General features: G+C 36.2%; 1 protein-coding gene across 7 annotated transcripts in view; it reads right to left on the bottom strand.

The window, feature by feature from the left end:
* Positions 1 to 19,994, bottom strand: part of DPP10 (dipeptidyl peptidase like 10) — a 1,393,698-nt gene that overhangs the window by 498,519 nt on the left and 875,185 nt on the right. For 6 of the 7 annotated variants that reach the window (XM_047722550.1, XM_047722553.1, XM_047722549.1 and 3 more), the window contains one exon: positions 7,001 to 7,115. In XM_047722550.1, the coding sequence (XP_047578506.1) occupies positions 7,001 to 7,115 (115 nt within the window). Of the gene's footprint in view, positions 1 to 7,000; positions 7,116 to 12,179; positions 12,184 to 19,994 lie in introns of those variants that run through there. The other variant, XM_047722554.1, reaches the window with a different exon arrangement.

Below are 19,994 nucleotides of genomic sequence, written 5' to 3'. Positions count from 1 at the left end.
CAAAAAGCCCTGGCTTTTCCATGTTCTGGTTCTGTGACAGACAATTTAACTTGTAAGACTCAGCCGAACAATGTAGAATATGCATAAATTAATAGTATCTATTTCACATTAGTGGTGTAAGGATAAGTAAAATAGTGCATACAAAGCACTTAGCATAATATCTGGCTTGTAACAAGGAGCTAATAAATGTTGCTTATTAAAACAGATTCTCTTTTGACTCATTAAATTGAACACATCATAATGTAAGCTAAATCCATTATTTATCTCATTAGATAATACAAAAAATGAGAATAAGTAAAAAAATCAAATTTGACTTAAACGTAAATATAACTGGAAAGCAAAGACAAAAAAAAAATAACTGCTCTTAACTTTATTCATATCAGAGAAAATTATTTTTCATTCAGCATGAGAGATAGATCTAGGAAAGCAACAATAACCCTTGTTATCCAGGGGGAAACTGTTAGAATCTGTCATTGTTTTCTCTTTGGTAGCCCGTTGATGCCTGGGTAATACTATATTCAAATGGGCTCATCTGTGCTGTTCTTGGAAAAAACAAGCAGAGACAATTTAGCTTATGCCTATCAATACAACATATCTTCTTTTTTAATTCAACAAAATAAAATAAACAATTTGCATCTTAGTTGATGTTCATGTTTACAAGTGAGCAATGCAAATCTTAAAATCTGTAAAACATTATTTCCCTCTCATAAAAGCATTATGGGATGGTTTAATTGTCACTTTGACATTTTAAAACACAGGTCAGATGCTTAAATGACACCTTTTAGATTGCAGCTGCCAAGAGACTACTTGCAACATAATACATTTTAACTAACTATAACCAGAAGCAATTGTTTTGGTAGAACATAACAGTAAGGAGAATAAATTCATTTTGAGTTTTTGCATAACAATAACTAATCAGCTGTCACCATTCCAATAAAATACTTAATTTTATCAAATGCTTTCTAGAAAATTCTTTTTTTTTTTATAAATAGGAACAGATTAATCTTTTGAAAGCCTCGTTTCAAAGGGTCAATCCTTCCTTATTAAAAAAAACCTGGTATGTAAGACAACAGGAAGAAAGAATCCTTTTCCTCAAAGTCTTATTTTCAAGCACCTATCGAGGCTAGGTCATGAACTCACGTCAGTCTGAATGAAGGTCAATGTAATCACTCACTCTGCAATCTTTTCTCCACAAACTAGGCACCTAAGTTATCCAAAAGCTTCAGACCTTAGCTGTATTACTTAGAAAAACTGCACTTTCTTTAAGTTTGTATGAGGAATAAATGACAGGATTATACACTCTCTTTGAAAAATATAAGTTGGCATTTCTTCAAAGACAGATACACATCCTTAAGTTTTAGCTTCTAGTTTTTGTTTTATTTCTCTGGACAGAGCTGCCTAAATTTCTCTGGTTCCCTCAGCTTCCTCAGTTCTAAATTTTGGCTCCCAGGGAATGATTTGAGCATAACTTCATGGATCAAAATCCTTACCTGACATAAAGATTTACCTAACCACAGTGGCAATCTCAACATCTGTAAATTCTTTCCCAACATGGCATCTAAAATTAGTGTAAAATTTACTCTTAGGCACACTTCTAGAAGTGAAAATAAAGGTATGCATACAGTGAAACAAGATGCTCCCTATTAAGTTCTTGTTTAACTTGGATCAAGCCGAGCCCTGTTGACTTCTACATGCATGTGGATGACTTATATATGAATGCTTTTTTTCTTTTATGCTCTGACAGACCTGCAAAGACCAACTCAGGAGGCTTACCTCAAGAGGGTACTAAAGGAATAGGAAATTGTCTGAGGAGCTAGGGCTAATGATGAAGACACAATTTTACTGCCTTACAATTTTGTCTTTAGTCAGCCATAGTAACAAGTTAATCTAATGACCGTTTTGACACTGACTGATTAGAGACACCAATCAAAGGGCAGCAGGCCACTGTTACTGAAAATCGGTGTACTACACACAGTCCACATCGCTGTCTGTCTCAATACAGCAACAAAGCTTAAAGAATATTCTCCTCTAAATACATTTGGTTTCATGAAATACTTGTCTCTCCTCTCAAAACAGGTCAAAATGTGTAAGTACATTCTGCATGAAAAGTTTTTGGACCGTGATCATTCTCATTCTATATACCCCATGGATATAGGAGACTGCACAGGGCATGCACGGCTACGTAAGACCAGTCTCCATAACTTAGGCTTGGATGTACATTCATCTATTTGTAGAGTATAAATACAAATCTTTTGAGTTACATATTCTTAAAATAAGCGTGGGTGCTCTTTTCTCTTTAAACTGATTCAGTACCAATGATAGGAAAAAAATATGTTGGCTTGATCGATGCATCTAAATAAGTCTTCCCTTTAATAAAAAAATGAAATGAATAATTTCTTCCTTTCAAAAATAGTTACTTATTAAAAGAAATACTTGAATGGTTAACCCACTCTTCAAAAATAATTAGGACTTCTCTTCACCAGGCAGGGAAGTTGCTGACAATCTTGGAAATTAAGACACCTGTGTCAAATTACTTCTGTAATAAAATTTGCAATCAAACCAAAATTACAATGAACATGTGTTCCTCTGGTTATAAGCTTGCATTGCCTAGCACTTACCTCCAAAATGTGATGCTATTTTGAGCAAAACAGTTTCTAAATCATTTCTTAGACTACATAACTTTTTATTTGCTTTCTTTCCCCCACCCCCTTAAAAAAAAAACATTAAACATTGGGGTACAGATGGCCCTTCTTTTCACTATATCTGTATCTTTGGGGTAAATACCCAGTAGTATAATTGCAGGGTCATAGGGAAGCTTTATTTTTTTTTTAAGATTTTATTTATTTATTTGACAGAGAGAGAGAGATCACAAATAGGCAGAGAGACAGGCAGAGAGAGGGGGAAGCAGGCTCCCTGCTGAGCAGAGAGCCCGATGCGGGGCTCGATTCCAGGACCCTGGGATCATGACCTGAGCTGAAGGCAGAGGCTTTAACCCACTGAGCCACCCAGGCACCCAGAAAGCTCTATTTTTAATTTCTTAAGGAATCTCCATACTGTTCTCCAAAGTGGCTGCACCAACGAGGAGAAGGGAGTTGATGGAAATTGGAGGGGGAGATGAACCATGAGAGACTATGGACTCTGAAAAACAATCTAAGGGTTTTGAAGGGGCAGGGGGTGGGAGGTTGGGGGAGCCTGGTGGTGGGTATTGTGGAGGGTACGTATTACATGGAGCACTGGGTGTGGTGCATAAACAATGAATTCTGTTACGCTGAAAAGAAAAAAAAATTAAATATATTTTCAGAGTAGAAGAGACTTAGTGTGAGAGCTCTCCAGATTTAATCTGCTGCTACATTTGTTACCAAAGAAGCCATAACTATTGCTGTTGTTATTATATTAGATCACAGATATTTGAGCCATAAGAAACTTCAAAAGATCACTTCATAATCTGCTAAACCGAAGATGCCCTTCTTCAACCAAAAGCTTGATGTCAAATGAGGTAAGTAATTTTCCCAAGGTTATTATAAAGCTATAGAAAGCATATGGAGGGGCACCTGAGTGGCTCAGTCAACTAAGCATCGTACTCTTGGTTTGGTTTTGGGTCATGAAATGGAGCCCCACATAGGACTTCGCAGGCAGCAGGAGCCTGCTTGTCTCTCTCTCTCTGCTCCTCCCCTGTTACGTTCTCTCTCTCTCTCTCTCTCTTAAATAAATAAATAAATAAATAAATACATACATACATACAAACCTTTTTTAAAAAAGGTCTAGTATTTCGCTAAATAATTTTTGGATCAGAAGTTTCTCCTCATGACATGAATTCCCCCTCCTGGTTAAAATTTTCCATCTGCCTGAGTAGTTTTACCTAGAAAGTTGACCTTAGAGGCTACTGGTGGGCAAAGGAACAACAGAAGGAGGTACTGTACATTATCTTTCTAGTTGGAGGTTTTCCTTTGTGGGTCTATTCTAGCACAGCTGAGGGGTCTTAAACCAGAGTCAGAAGAGGAAGACATGGTGTAATTAGAGTACTAGAGTCTGACCACAGACATGCACAGGCACATACACGTGCTTAATCAAAAGTCTACACTAATGGTCTTGATGCACATTCTAGACTAAACAATCGCAGGTTTTTCCATCTCTCGTGAAGAAGACAAGACTACATAAGTTCTAAGATTGCTTCCAGGTTTCTGACTTGTGTCTTAGGCCATGGTCTCCCCACCCTGTACTTCACTACACCGTTCAGTTTGAGGCCACCATGAAGGCCCTGTAACTAGACTGGTATTTGCTTGCTCATGACTCAAGTAAATTTCTAACCACCCTCGTTACCCCTATCTACTTCATTAATTTCTATAATTTCCCAAGTCCTTGGTGGCATTCAATGTACAAATAAAAATTGCGTAACGCAGTTCAACTGTTCCCGATAGCAATACCTTTTCCACTCCAGCATACTGACTTTTTATTCATACCATAATATTCTTGACAAAAATAACAGTAAAAACCATAGACCTTTGAACGTGTGGTATGTTGTGTACTTAATAAGCTACAAATCTAAAAATAACTGCTAGTTCCATTCATATGACTAATCTCACATGAAATTAAGTCTTTGGGTTGAGTGTTTGTGTCATTAGAGGAAAGGATTTGAGGTGATGGATATAAAACAGGAGAAAGCAAGGCCAACTACCCACAGCACTGAGAATGTAGTAAGAACTCCATAATTATTTATTGATGAATGAATAAATGAATGAACAAACAGACCACTGAAAGGCTACTCCAGATTGAATGTTTAGTCCCTTTCTCCTGCCATAATTTAAAATTGAAATTACAGAAGATCTATATACCAGAGAGACTTTGTTTTTTCTTAGAAACCTCCCTCATGTCACACAGTGTTGGGCATTGTGTCTGGTGGTTAGTAAGTACTGAAGAACAGTAATCATAAGAGGAATAGCAACAGCAGTGCTAGACACTCTACTAAACACTTGAATTATTGTATGTCATCTGTCCTTCATAATAACACTGTAAATTTGGCATAATATATTTCACCCATAATACAGATGAGTGAAATACTGCACAAGGTTAAATAATTGGCCAATTTCACAAAACCAGGAAATTACAGAACTGGAACTCAAACCAAGGTGTGTCTCGCCCAAAGTCTTTGCTTTAAAAAAATGAATAAGTGCATGACAAATTTATTCTAACCATACTCCGTTTTTATATTGAATAACACGGAAACAGCTGGTTAGAAGAAGTTTAGTCAGTGCGCAACTCTATAAAGTCTTGCTTATACCAGATACTCAAAGGACCCCAAAGTATCACAACGGCCTTGGAAACAAGAAATTCTGAGAAAATGAATCAGTGGGAAAATCTGCTATAATCAGATGGAAGAAAGTTTAAGAGAAACACACAGGCCATCAGGGCACCATTTCTCCATCTGGTTAATAGTCCCCAATAGAAGGCAATATACCCAAGTCATTCATTTTTCTAATAATTACATTAAAATAATTTAAGCAGAACACTATGCTGAACATAAGCTTATCTTCCTTTAAACAAAGATTCTTGGCATTCAGCAACAACTTAGAGCCCTCACATTGGTCAATTACACTGTATTGCAGATGTACATATGAGGCAGTTAGGACAGGGTTCCTGAAGAGAATGCTGGACAAGTCAGCTCTCATCAGGGAAGATTTCTCTGTCTTTCTCTCTCGCGCGTCTTTCTTCCATGTCTTCCTTTTCATTCATCCTTCCTTTCTTTCTTTCTCTCATCTTTCTTCCTTCCTTCCTTTTCTTTCTTCCTTTCTCTTTCTCTCCCTTTCCTCCCTCCTGATTTCTTTAATTCCTTTTTCAATCTCTTCATATGTTAAATCATAATTACAAGTGATTTTTTGGCAATTTATACATTTCAAAGCCCGTATCTTACAAAGATGGTATATTTCACAAAATACCATATTGGAGCAATTGATACTGTCATTTATGTAATTAGTCACTGTAATTAGTTGACTAAATAACTCTGAAGGAGAATGATTATTGTTAATCCTATTTTGTACATGAGGAAATAAATTCAACATGTTTAAGGGCTCATAAGTAACAAAAGAGGAGCAGGAACTGAAGTGTAAATACGTATTATTCAACAACAGGCTGTAACTTCATTACATCAGTTGATCTGGGGATGAGCTTAATCCTATCCCAGAAATGGCTAGTTTTTACAATCCTGAGCAATCTATGGGTGTCCAGTCTTTGAGGAAGCTAGGTGGATGGGGGTAGCAGCATGCCAAGTGCATTTGCTATTGGAAGACATTTTGGAAAGATTTAAAAGCCAGCAGCTTTTCTCTGTCTTCCAATATTAGCACCTACTAAAGAGCAGTAAAACTTCTGGGTACTGAAATAATCCCCAAAGAAGAATTAAGCCTACTGCTAATTTATATATTAGTGTTCAACTCTTTAATGTAAAGGACACAATTTAAAGATCATTGCAAGGGCAATTTGGCAATGTTCTTTAGACAAGGGGAGACTGGGAATATAAAAACTACAAGAAAGAAACAGAAGAAAGAAGCAGTTAGCGGCTGACCTCATTCTCTCTTGATCAAACCCTCACCGTCTCTCAAATCCTCCCTTACCGCCCTCATCACAGCTAAGCTATCACCTCCCTATGGGGACTCCCAGTCTCCACACCCTCATTGTCAACGTACAATGAAAGTCAAATGTCCCCTGCATTTTTTAACTGACAAACATAGTAAGTCTCTAAGTAGCAATGGAGACTAAAGATCTCCTTGGCATTCTCAATGTATATATTTTACATTTCAGCTTCCCCCAAAATATCTCACATGGTATTTGAACCACAAAATTACTGTGCCATTTGCAAAATGTCTGGTTATGCATGTTTTTTTTTTTTTTTAATTCCAACCAATGCTAATGTGTCTTAAGATACCACATATGGCTACCCTCTTAAGGCATTTGAATGTGAAATTATCATCCACAATACCATCATAAGAGAGGAATAAAGACAAATTACCTGGGGTTAAGAGGATGACTGACATAGTGATGAGTGAGCATACAACTAAAATCACCAGCAGGGCAATAGCAATTCCCTTCCAGTTTCTCTGTGGAGGGCTGTTACTTCCCAGTTCCTACCGAGATAGAAAAAATAAAAAGGTTCATAATTATACATGCTCCGAAAGAAATGTATTCATAAAGGAATGATTCAGTGCATGGCACAATCACAGTTTGAAAGCTAATTAGGATCCTTTTCTTTTTCGGTAGTTCACTTAATTATTCAAAGGTGCATATATTATAAATGGCTATCTTTTGGGGAGTAATCTTATTTCTCTGAGAGATAAACCAACAGAGCATTATGCCTGCTGTCCAAAATGTAGACAGCATTAAAATGCATTGACAATAAATAAATAAATAAATAGTGCATAGGACAATAGCCAAAATACTCTGCAACATATTATGGAAATAAAGTGCACCTACTTACATTTTTTCTTACTACAACGGAACCTATGATAAAGATTTAGATAACATTATTTCCCAATTGGGGAACTAGTTTTCTAGTTTTTCTCGTGGACTACTTTTCTAAGTGGATAGTGGGGAAAAAGATTTGAGATGGGAAAATCATTCAACCTGCCCCATGCTGCAGAGCAGGGTACATCTGTCAACACAACAGGTCCTTTTCAAACAGCTCCCCCACCACTCATAAAAATCAACAGGATGTAGTAACTAAATTAAATGAGTGCTTCTCTATCAAAGGTTGGTAGCGTCCTCTCCCTAGGCAGCATGCCTAATACTGGCAAGGAGATAAGATTGATGGGGGAGGATAAACTTGAACATCTCTCACAATACACAGAGCAAAGATTTTCATTTTTCAGATGATCTGTGTTCTGCCCTGTTGACTAGAAACGTGTGAGCACAATTCACCAAAGCAAAGCAAATACCACACTGAATTAAAATGAATGCCAGATTTTCTTTGCACTGAATCTCTCATTTCTTTCTTCCTACCACATTTCCCAGCTTCTTTTCCTCCTTCCCAACAAAGCCTTTTTTATTCAAAACTAGCTAAGTGATTTGAAGACAAAGAAACAAAACATAAAGTTATCCAGCTCACTATGGTGTGTACAGATCACTCAGCAAGAGCAGCCCTGCTTTAAACAAAGACAAATAGACTAGCAAACATGTAATAAATTATAAATGGGTTCCTGGGACTCACAGATTAAAACCATGAGCAATTTTCATATAGTGATGTTGACATTCAATTCTGCCATAAACACTTTGGACATGAAGAAGCAGACCCCAAATAAATGCAAGAGAACATGCGTGGAAGATATTTTGTTCTTTTCCTTCCCCTTCTGTGATCAACTGTTTTGTCTTTCAGTCTGATGGACCAAATCCAGCAGAGGTCAATTCTACTCTTTTAACACAACTGCCTTCACACCTCTTTTCCACACTTATTAATGCTCTTTATCCAACACCTCTATTTTTACTGCATTTTGGCTAGACTCTCCATTCATACTTGACCTGCACAAGTCCACTCATATAGTATACAAATATTTATATTTATTACTATAAATGTATTTTCTCTTCCTTATGATTTTCTTAATAACATTTTTTCTCAAACTTACTGTATTGTAAGCATATAGTATATAATAGACATAACAAAATATGTATCAGTTAACTCTTTACTTCCTTATTGTTATTGGTAAGGCTCTGGTCAACCGTAGGCTGTAAGGAGTTATGTTTTGGTGAATCAAAAGTTACACATGGGCTTGTGACTGTCCTGGGGTTGGTGCCCCAACCCTCACATTGTTCAAGGGTCAAATGTATAAGCTAATAATAACCGACATCTCATTCCAATAAAAGAATCGAGAGTAAATTTAATTTTAAATCTACTGATTCTGATCTTGACTCCCTGTCACTTGATACGCAGGCTTACCGTAGAAGACTCTAAACCTATGATGAGTGACGGTCCAGTAAGGTCAAAGACAAGACCCAGAGACAGTGACAGAGCAACAGGTTTACTGGGAAAACTTACAGGGAATCCAGGAGTGGCCAACTGGACACGTATCCATTGCTGGGATCTATGTGCTCTAAGTTTCGATACCAGAGCAAATTACCTTAACAACTATCTGTTGCCTCTCCTTCCCTGCATGGCCAGAGCCCTAAGGAGATAAAGGCTTGCCAAATGGATACTATTACAAAGGAGATACTCCAGGTTGGCCAGCCCCAGAGCCTCTGACCTGAACACTGAACAACACATTCTTCTGTACATTCTGCTTGATGGGAATGTAGAGAGAGGACAGGATTTCTACATTCTCAGTGATTAATAGGGCATTCAGGGTGTGCTTTCACAAATTAGTTATCCAGCAAGTACCATATACTTGAACACAAGGCAAATTACTAAAGAAATGACTTGAGTGTACTTTCCAGTTTTTGAATAGCCATGTAATATCTACCAAATGTTATCTAACAGTAAGAACACCTTAGATACCTTACTATGCATTTGGCATTATACTGAATACTTTATATTCATAATCTCCCATAATCATCATAAAAATCAGGTGAGATTACTATTATTTTGATAAGAGTTGCAGATGAGAAAAATGGGATTTAGGGAGATTAATTAAAAATCCACTTACTATAAATAAGTGGGAGATATCTGGGGCCAGTCCATAAACTCTGGCCCTTAACCACTTTAATATGCTGTTCTAAAGACAAATTTGTTAAGGATAAATGCATAAATCAATAAATAAATCAATGAATCGAGGAACAATTTGGATCCCGACATAATAACAGTTGTACTTTATTACTTTTTATTTGACAAAATTCAAAATTAAAGAAAAGCTATCCTGAATTCTGTAATGTTCTCAAATAAATTTATATTTTCCCAGTCATGGTGGACTGGGAAGATACATCATTTTTGAAATGGTAGAACACATTTGGTAAAAAAAAAAATTTTCTGTTCCTAAAGTGATGCACATAAGAATGTGTGGCTCCTTTAAGATGACTTGTCAATACCCGAGACATCTACAAGTCCATTTGGGAACTGCAGACTTAATGAGCTTGTAGTACAATTCCTCCCTTTCTATCCACCTTATATTCTATTACTACGGCAATATTTCTAAAGCATGGTTTCCCTTATGTCACTTTATCCCACAAAGTCCTTTAATGTCTCTATACTACCTAAAGGATCAAATGCAAGTGAGAGAATTTACAATAACAATTGTCTATAGCCAAGCTCCAGTTTCCCCATTAAGCTTGATCCCTTTTGAAAAAGAACACAACCCCAAACTGCTCTGACTGCCATTCAGCACCCACGCCTCAGATGCTTCAACCTTCAAATCACCTTCCTTCCTAATTCTTCCCTACCCATTCCCTTCAGCATGCCTCCACTTATAGGCACTGTCAATCATTCAACATCCTGCTCTAATGGCTCTCTTCTTAGGAATTTCACCTAATTATGCAAGCCAAAAATGATTTCCCTTCTGGAAAAAAAAAAAAAAAAAGGATGCCTACAATACATTGTACCAATAGGCTGAATTACTTAAGAGTTGTGAGATTGCAAAGATGTCTTTTTCTGAACCTCAGAATTTTGTTTGTTTTACCAGAACAAATGGAATAATAATGTAATTATTTTAACTGTAAGTTTTAAAATCAATTATTCAAACAAAACTTTTTGGTACAATAAATTTCACATTAAATGAACTGCTTGGAATGTTCTTCCTCAACACACTTAATGTTGATCACTCTCTACATTCAAGTCTCATCTCAAATGCTGCTTCCTGACCACCCTCTTGAAGTAACATTTTAAATCCCTTCTAGTCTCTCACTCCCCTTTTTCCTCATAGCATTATCGTTTTAGATACATCACAGGTCATATTTAATCATATATCTATAGTAACATATCAAGCTAGTTAGAATATACATTAAGGTGTTTACATGTTCACTCTATCCTTCTCAGTTTTCCAGAATAGAAACTTCATGGTGTCATTAATGTAGTTCATCTTGTTCTCTGCTACATCACTAGCATTGTGAACGGAGTTTGGCACACACTAGGTATACTGCAGATAATTTTAAAATGAATTAATGAATTATAGTATTAGAAGTTAGCTGGACAGTAATCAGGGCCAGGGTCCCCAACAAAAAAATACGGAGCCAGGACAGCTAAAATAGAACACTGACATCCTGTTTTGCAGCTTAGACAGGACCACACTGGCATTCTACTTTACAGCCTTTACAGAAATGACTTCTGCAAATGTCTAAACTAAGACAATTAATCACAAAAACATTGGTTAATATCATGGGCAGGGTCAGTTTAAGACCTAAGCCCCTAGATGTCAGCAAAAAAAGGACCATCAGCACGTGCACATTAACCTAATAGATAGACAGATACGTCACCAAAGCCCTGACTGGAAGGACTCCGCACACCCTGATTGCTTAAGATACTCTCCCCAAAAGAGCTCATAAAAACCCCTACACTTCGAAACTCTAGGGGCAACCCATGTGGGTCCCCCTCCCTCTCCTGGAGCTTTGTACTCTTGCTCAATAAACTTTGTTTTACTGCCCACCACTCTTCATCTAGTCTACCTCTTCATTCTTCAAAGCAGCATGACCAAGAACCATGGACACTAAGGTGACACAAAATCCTGTAACAATAACAGCTATGATAAAGATGATGATGATGGTGGTGGTGGTGGTTCTGATCATAATGCTTAAAGCCATAGATAAAAAGCCATCAAATCCCTGTCAAAGTTACTATCTGCTTAAAGTAAGAAGGACATCTTAGACAACTTTAGATTACTCAGACCACTTAACAATCTCTTGTTCTTTTAATAAGTGCTCAGAAAATAATTGCCCAATTAATTAACTAGTATAAATGGAAACCCAAAAGGGGACAGAGATATAGTGCCATTAGTCAAATACACATTAATAGCCAACTTTTAAAATCTACCTTCTTGCTAAAGATCAATTTGACTGTAATTAATTTTAGGCTCATTTATCTGATGCTAGCTTTCCAAATGCAATTGCCAATCTTCAAGTCAACTTCCTTTTTCCACAAACCTGATAATTTCTGTTGCTGTGAAAAGCAGTTCTAATTGACTTTGTTTTTCAATGACTTCCTACAAGCCACTCACTATCTGAAAATAATCAAGTGTCCACGCGAGGCCCGTGAAACAGGCATGGTGCTGTGCAGCAACCTGAGAAAAGATGCTAAGGAGTTTGCAGTGAGGTAATCTGGATGCTTGGGAGGCAGAACAGAGTCAATGTTGGGAAATATATTCCCAAGATGGGCTTGAGGGTACCTTCACAGATACAAACACAAACAAGTAATAATCCATATATAAAGCTGCTTTTGTAAATCAGTCCTCCAGTGGGTGGATGCATCAGCTGAAAGACTTGTGTTCAATTCCAGATAATATTCAGTGCTGTCATGGTCTACAGACATGTTGGTACAGCAGGGGAGCTGGATCCTAGCTGGAAACTAGCTACTCATGTTACATCTGTTGCCTATCTACTCATCACTTTCCAGAGAACAGTTAAGTCTACCAGACAAGGCTGTCCACTACATAGGGAGTTGCCAAAATCCAAATGCATTTTTTATTCATTCAAGTGCAAAGAAAGAAGTGCTAGAAATCATAAGCAAAAGACATAAGCAAAAAACCCCAGGATTTAGATATTTCATTTGGCTAAGTAAGGGAAAACGGCCAAACTGATTCTGTTTTCTTAAAAGAAAAAAAAAAGTAATCAAATATCAAAATTTGAGGGCTTTCTTAACTTATAGCATGCAACTTGTACTTCCCCTTAGACAACTGCAATGTATTCACTGCCATATGCACCATGAGAAGAAATATGATCCCTCTACATTGAAATAGTCTCAAAAAGTGAAAACAATTAGAGGAAGATTCAAGGAGAAAAATCATAATGTTCAATTACATTAGTAGATTAGGTGTGCGTGTGTTCTAATAAAAATAGATTTTCTTCGACTACATGTCTACTTTCAGAGAACCACAGGGAAGTTTTTTTAAAATATCTTTATTGCTACTTGAAAAGGTGAACACAGATTTCCAGACTTAGAGTATTAGTATTTAATACATGGATTCTTAGTTTGGTTCTCAACACAACCATACCAAGCATCTAAAAACTCAACTTTTCACTTTTCTCCTATCCCCTACGTATACTTTATCACTTCAAAACCATCATATGTGCTAAAATCTTCACCAAAACAGACCATTTATGTTCTCTGAAATGAATTCAAATAAGTGCCTTAAAATAAAAACAAAAAACCCAAAAAAACAAAACAAAATAAAACAGGGATAACACATTCCACCAGTTCATTTTCTGTTAAAAAGCTCAAAAGTTTGAATTATTTTTATTTAAATAATTTTACTTTACCCATGGTCTTCACATTCTCAACTAAGAATATGTTAGAAACAATCCAGGCATTAACATTAAATAATTAGAAAATACCATAAGGTTTAAATACTCTCAAATGTTCCATATTATTTCATGATATTAAAAAAACATAGCATGTTAGAGTTAAGAGTTTTAAATACACCTTGGAAAGATTCAAAATTGGTGAAAAATGGTTTTATAGCATTCCTAAGAGAGATTTAGATAAGTTTGGCTTGAAAAACCTTAAGATATAGGCATTCAACAGTTGGCCAATTATCTTTAAACAATCCTATTTAACAAAATATACTGGAGTATTTTAGAGTATAAGATATTACACTAGATGCAGCTGGGAATACAAATTAAAATAAGAACTGTCCCCAATAAGCATAAACTCTAAAGAAGATTTTGCTAACCCAACAATATAATACAAGGTTATATAAATAAGGATAAAGCAGGAAACTATAAAATGTTTCTATGGAAAATAAGAAGTTTTAATTCCCTTAATGATATAAAAAAATTGCTTTGAATATCCAATCAGCATTTTGTAAAAAAATGATGTGCTGAGATTACATAACTATGCAAAATCTCTGGAATGAAAAAAAGGAATCACAGGAGATTTTTTTTTTAAGTGAAGTGTGCATAAAAATACCCACTTAGGTATTTGGAAAATTCAACAGAGTATGCATTTCTTTTCTTTCTAGCAAAAATAATCGACAAAATTTCTAATATGGACCAGCCGAATAGGAAAAATTGTGGTAATTTTTAAGTATCTCCCCTAAAATAGAGGGCCACAGATTTTGCCTCCCAAAATCAGATAATTCCTGTACCATTTATAACATTTTGGAATGTACTGAGAAAAGGAAAAATTCCAAATTTTATTAAGTTTCTACATTGTCTCAATACTATGTCTAAAAAATATAGCACATAAAAAAATTTTCAACTCAATTTAAAGATTTTATTTATTTATTTGACAGAGAGAGAGAGAGAGAGAGAGAGCACAAATAGGCAGAGCAGTAGGCAGAGGGAGAGGGGGGTAAACTCAATTTAAATAAAAATATATGTCAATTTATCAAATAAAATTTTAGTGAAGTAGATGCAGGAGATTAACAATCATTAAATATTATGAAATATTGTCCAATATTAGGAGATACAGCCATAGTCGCCTAGAACATATTAAGCATATCAATAAAAATATAATCAAAGAGATTGTTTCTCATATCTATTTTGTAATTATTATTTATAATGCCTACTACTTCTGAAAATTTCCCATTATATTCATGGCCATTCACAATTTTCTCATTCATCATGTTTCTCTAGTTAAAGGACTCTATGCGAAGTCAAGTGTATATTTTTGGTAACTGCTCACAAGTTATGTTTTTCAAAATTATGCCTGTTATAGTTTTGTGCTGTCAATGTACATGAAGCAGTGTTGAGTCAGTGCCACAGATAGTGTGAACTACAGACAAGAGTGGGAGCTTGTTAGAGATGCAAAAAAGTCTTTTATTGCTATTTGCTTTATTATTTTTAATTCTGATTTGGTTTTATTTGTTTGCCACTTATTTGTTTATAAAAGAACAAGTAATTATCTCAGTTATACTTTGACATTTATCTTTCTTCAATAATTATAATGTTGGTGACACACTCCTAGATAGATCATCATTAAATTAGAAAACAAAGATGACAAGTATCATCAATATATTATGATAAAAATATACATATTATGCAGTGATTGTTTTAAATTTCTATTATGATTTAGGGATTGTATGACCACCTCTGACTCTGAACATGTTTAGGGTTCAAAACCATAACTAAAAAAACACAGCATTTAAAAAACAAACAAAAAACTGATCCGATATCAGCAAGAGGGCAGACCAAGAAGCACTAGGCCCTCATTCTCCCCACATTAAGCATCCAAGTAAGCAACTACAGACTGATTAGTTTGCGGGAGCTCTGCTAACAACCAATGAAGGACCTGTAGCAAGCAAGCCAAAGCCCAATCAAGAAAAAGCCACATTCAAAAAAAGAAATTTTGTGACACTCTTTAATGCTATACCCTCCTCTTGCCCCCTACACAGTGAAGCATGGTCAAGAGGAAGTAGCCCAATCCCAGTTCTTTCCCTCAAAAGGAAGGAAAGGAATGGAACTTGTTTGTGCCTTCTCGACTGTCTGTGGGCTACTTGAGGGAGTCATTTCTGTCCTGCCCGGCCTGGAGGTCAGTGAGAATGGCTACGCAGACTGGATCTCAAGTTGGAAGCCCTGGAAGGCAGTGGTAGTTTCCACAGTAGATGAAAAATGCATAGAACCACAGACATGCAGAACATGAGAGCAGGAAATTATAGGCAGAGGAACAAAGTAGAACACCTAGGGCCTCCAGAGAAAGTAGGGTGAAACTTCTGTGGAAATTAATACATTTAAAAACATCCGTATATACAGGGGAGTTGGGAACAAAATGCACACAGAAACCCAAGGAAGGCAAAAGTTGCATAAAGATCTGAGACGATCTTGAGCCTTCTCACTGCACTAATTACCTACTATCTTCCTCTGCACAGAGCCAGTCTAACAAAGACTGAGAGAGGTGCCAATATTTTTAAATGCCCAATTTTCAGCAAAAGATCACAAGGAATAGAAAGAATCAGGGGAAAAGAGTCCCCTCAAATGAACAAAATAAGTCTCTTGAAATCCACTGTAAAGTAACAAAGCTTTCGAAATTACTACAGCAAGATGTTAAAATGACTGTATGAAATGTACTCAAAGAACTAAAGGAAATCAGAAAAATGAAATATAAGCCAAATATGAATATCAATAAAACTACAGAAATTATTTTTAAAAAAAGAAACAGAAATTCTGGGTTGAAAAATAACTGAATTGAAAAACCCCCTAGAGGGGTTCAACATGAGATTCAGTCAGCAGAAAAAATATCAGTGAAGACGGGTCATTTGAAATTATTAAGTTTGAAGAGCAAAAAGGAAAAAAGAATGAGGAAAAGTGAACAGAAACTAAGGGACTTAACAGACACTTTCCAGTGAATCAATATATACATTATAGGAATCCGAGAAAGAGAAGAAAGAAAGGGTCAGAAAGCTTGTTTGAAGAAATAATGACTGAAACTTTCTAGACTTGATGAAATACAGGGATATCAAAACACAAGAAGCACAAATGAACTCCAAGCAGAAAAAACACAGAGACCCACATTTAACACATGTAATCAAACTACCAAAAGCCAACGCCAAAAAGAGAATCTTGAAAGAATGAAGAGAAAAGTGACTCATTGCTTACAGGTATCTACACCAAGATTATCAGAGGATTTCTCAGCAGAAGCCTTGTAGACCAGAGACAGTGGGATGACATATTGAAAGTGCTGAAAGAAAAAAAAAAAATCAATAATTCTTTGTCAAGCAAAACTATCTTTTGAAGAAGAGAAAGACATTTAGACATTCCAGACAAACATAAGATGAGGAAGGTTACTGTCATTAGACTTGTCCCACCCAAAATGCCATAGAGAGTCTAAGTTGAAATCAAAATGCTAGGCAGTAACCTGAGCCCATATGAAGACACAAACTTCTTCCATAATGGTAAATATGAGGACAAATATAAAAAAGTGTTATTGTAATTTTGGCTCCTAACTTCACATTTTAGTCTTCCACAGGATTTAAAACACACACACACACACACACACACACACACACACACACACACACACAATAATTGCAAGTTTAAGTTATGAGTATACAATAAAAAGATGTAATTTACAGCATTAATAACACAGGAAGGATAGTGCTATAAAAAACTTTATATCCAACTGATGTTATGTGGTATTCATTTAAACTACACTTTTATAACTTTTGGATATAATATATAATCACCATGATAACTACAAAAAAATTCTTTAAAATTTACACAAAAGGAAATGAGAATGGGATCAAAGCACCTTAGACAAAAATTTCAATTAAACATAAATAAAGCACTAAAAAAGGAAATGAGGGACAAAATGCTATAGGGCACAGAGAAAAACAAACAAAAGGGCAATAGTAAGTCCTTCTCTGAGTAATTATTTTTAAAGTAAAAGAATCAAGTGCTCCAATCAAAAATCCAGGGCAAAATGGATAAAGGGGAAACAAAAAGAACAAGACTTGAATATATGCTGTTTACAAAAGACTCACTTTGGACCTAAGGACACACCTGAGAGGAAAGCAAAAGGAAGGAAAATATATTCCTTGTGAATAGTAACCAAAGACAGATGAAGGGAACTTCAATAATCAGCGATTGAACAGATATTCACACATTCGTGTTCACAGCAGTATTCTTCATAATAACCAGAAAGTGGAAGCAACCCAAAGGTCCATCAATGGATGAATGGGAAATGAAAACATGTTGTATAGGTACAATGCAATATTACTCATCCTTAAAAAGAAAGGAAATACTGACACATACAACCACACGATGAACCTTGAAAACACTATGCTCAACAAAAGGACAAATACTACAAGATTCAGTCATACAAATAGATGTTACCTAGAACAGTCAAATGTGTAGAGACAAAAATGGGAATGCTGCCTACCCAGGGCTGGGCTAGAGGAGGAGGAAGGGAGGAGTTATTGTTTAGTGTATATGGAGTTTCAGTCTAAAAAGACAAACAAAGTTCCGGGGATGGGGAGTGGTGATTGTTGCACAACAATGTGAGTATATTTAGTATCAGAAAACCATACATTTTAAAATAATTAAAATGGGAAATTTTACATTTTACATATTTTGCCACAATTTTAAAAATGTAGGTAAGAAAATTCACAATAGCAGCAGATACATATAAAATTACTTTAGAAAGTTTTAGTGTCCAAAGCAAGAAGACCACAAGATTCCCTGGAGGATTTAAGACCCCTTGAAAGATGAAGGGGGTCACTTCCTGGTAAAGAAAATTCAGTACAGTAAACATGCTCATTTTTCTAGAGTAAATCCTAACAGAACTCTTCTGTTCTTAAACCAAGAAAATGATCTTAAAATTCATCTGGAAAAATTACCACATGAATTTAGAATAATTTTAAAACAAAGTAAAGACAGAAGCCAAATATTGAAAGGTAACCTAAATCTGTGCTAATGAAAAAAATTATGAGGTTAGTAAGAAAAACTTTAGAAACTATAGGTCAAAGAAAAAATGATCCATGGACACAAACACATAGACACAATCATTTATTTCCGACATCCGTTTTCTCATTATACCTACTTTCTGTAAGGAAGGACACTTGGGGTTTCCAACAACACTCAGATGAGAGGTCTTCACGATCCCTATGGTGCCAAATCAGACACATTTTCTATTTTCTTACATGACTTCGTAGCAGCATTCTCATCCATTAACCATTAAATCCTCCCAGGAAAACATTTTCTTGGTTCCTGTGACACCACATTCTCCTGGTTTTGTTTGCCTATTTGTTTCTTGAATCCTCCAGTGCTAGCCACTGCTCCGTTTCCTTTACTGATTTCTTCTGGGGCTTGTTGGAAACAACAATGTGGAATTCCCCAGCCCTTGGCCCTAACCTAACTTTGTGCCCCACATGAACGGTATTTCTAGTGCGAGTGTCCAAGTCTACTTTTCATATAATTCAAAGTTTCCAGCAATTTTATATGTTTATGTTAAAAAGAGAATGCATGGGCAACCTTTTTCAAAAGAAAAAAAAAACTGATCGCTAAGGAGACAGATTCCTACAGGTTATCACTTGTCCTTCAAGCAGTCTACTTTTCCTTCTGTAACGAGAACACCTTTCTTATGTATCATAATCAATTATTACTTATACTCCTTACTGCTGCTTAAAATTGTCCATTAGATTCATGCCGTTCACAGTTTGTCACTTTTTTTCTATCACACTGATGAGAACTCCATGGTAAGTGAAGTGCTTATTTTGATCAAAGGTTTTACATTTTTTTAAACTTGGGATTCTTAGTAGGTTGCTTCTGTTGATCCACTGAGATAGCTCCTTCGCTCATTGCTGCCCATGAACCAGCAGTCTGCAACTGACCTTTATGCTGCTGAGCGGTATCTGAAGGCCTGCTGGAAATAAAAATTATTCAGTCCCACCCCAGACCTTATGAATCTCCATGGTCAGGGCAAGCCTGGTGATTTATTTTAAAAAGGCTTCCAGAGAAGGGCGCCTGGGTGGCTCAGTGGGTTAAGCCGCTGCCTTCGGCTCAGGTCATGATCCCAGGTCCTGGGTTCGAGCCCCATATCGGGCTTACTGCTCAGCAGGGAGCCTGCTTCCTCCTCTCTCTCTGCCTGCCTCTCTGCTTGTGATTTCTCTCTGTCAAATAAATAAATAAAATCTTTAAAAAAAAAAAAAAGTCTTCCAGATGATTCTGCTCTATGTTAAAGTTTGACAAACATTCCCTAGGTCAGAGCTACTCACATAAGGGTCAGTGTCACTTCTGAGATTATAGGAACACAAATTATTTAGCCCCAACACAGACCTACTGTCTTTCTGTGGAAAGGCTGAGCAACAGTTATTTTAACAAACTCTCCATGATTCCTGTGTATCTTTCCTTGGCACACTAAAGTGTGAGTACCTGAACCACAGAAATTAAGCCCTGGAGTGGTTTAAGTTCTGGAACTGCTAAAATGATGCATCTTGGTCTCA

Source organism: Lutra lutra, chromosome 3, assembly GCF_902655055.1.
Source record: "Lutra lutra chromosome 3, mLutLut1.2, whole genome shotgun sequence".
In the NCBI taxonomy this organism is placed as follows: Eukaryota; Metazoa; Chordata; class Mammalia; order Carnivora; family Mustelidae; genus Lutra; species Lutra lutra.
Note: the sequence above shows the minus strand (reverse complement) of the source record. Positions and strands in the feature narration are given on the sequence as shown.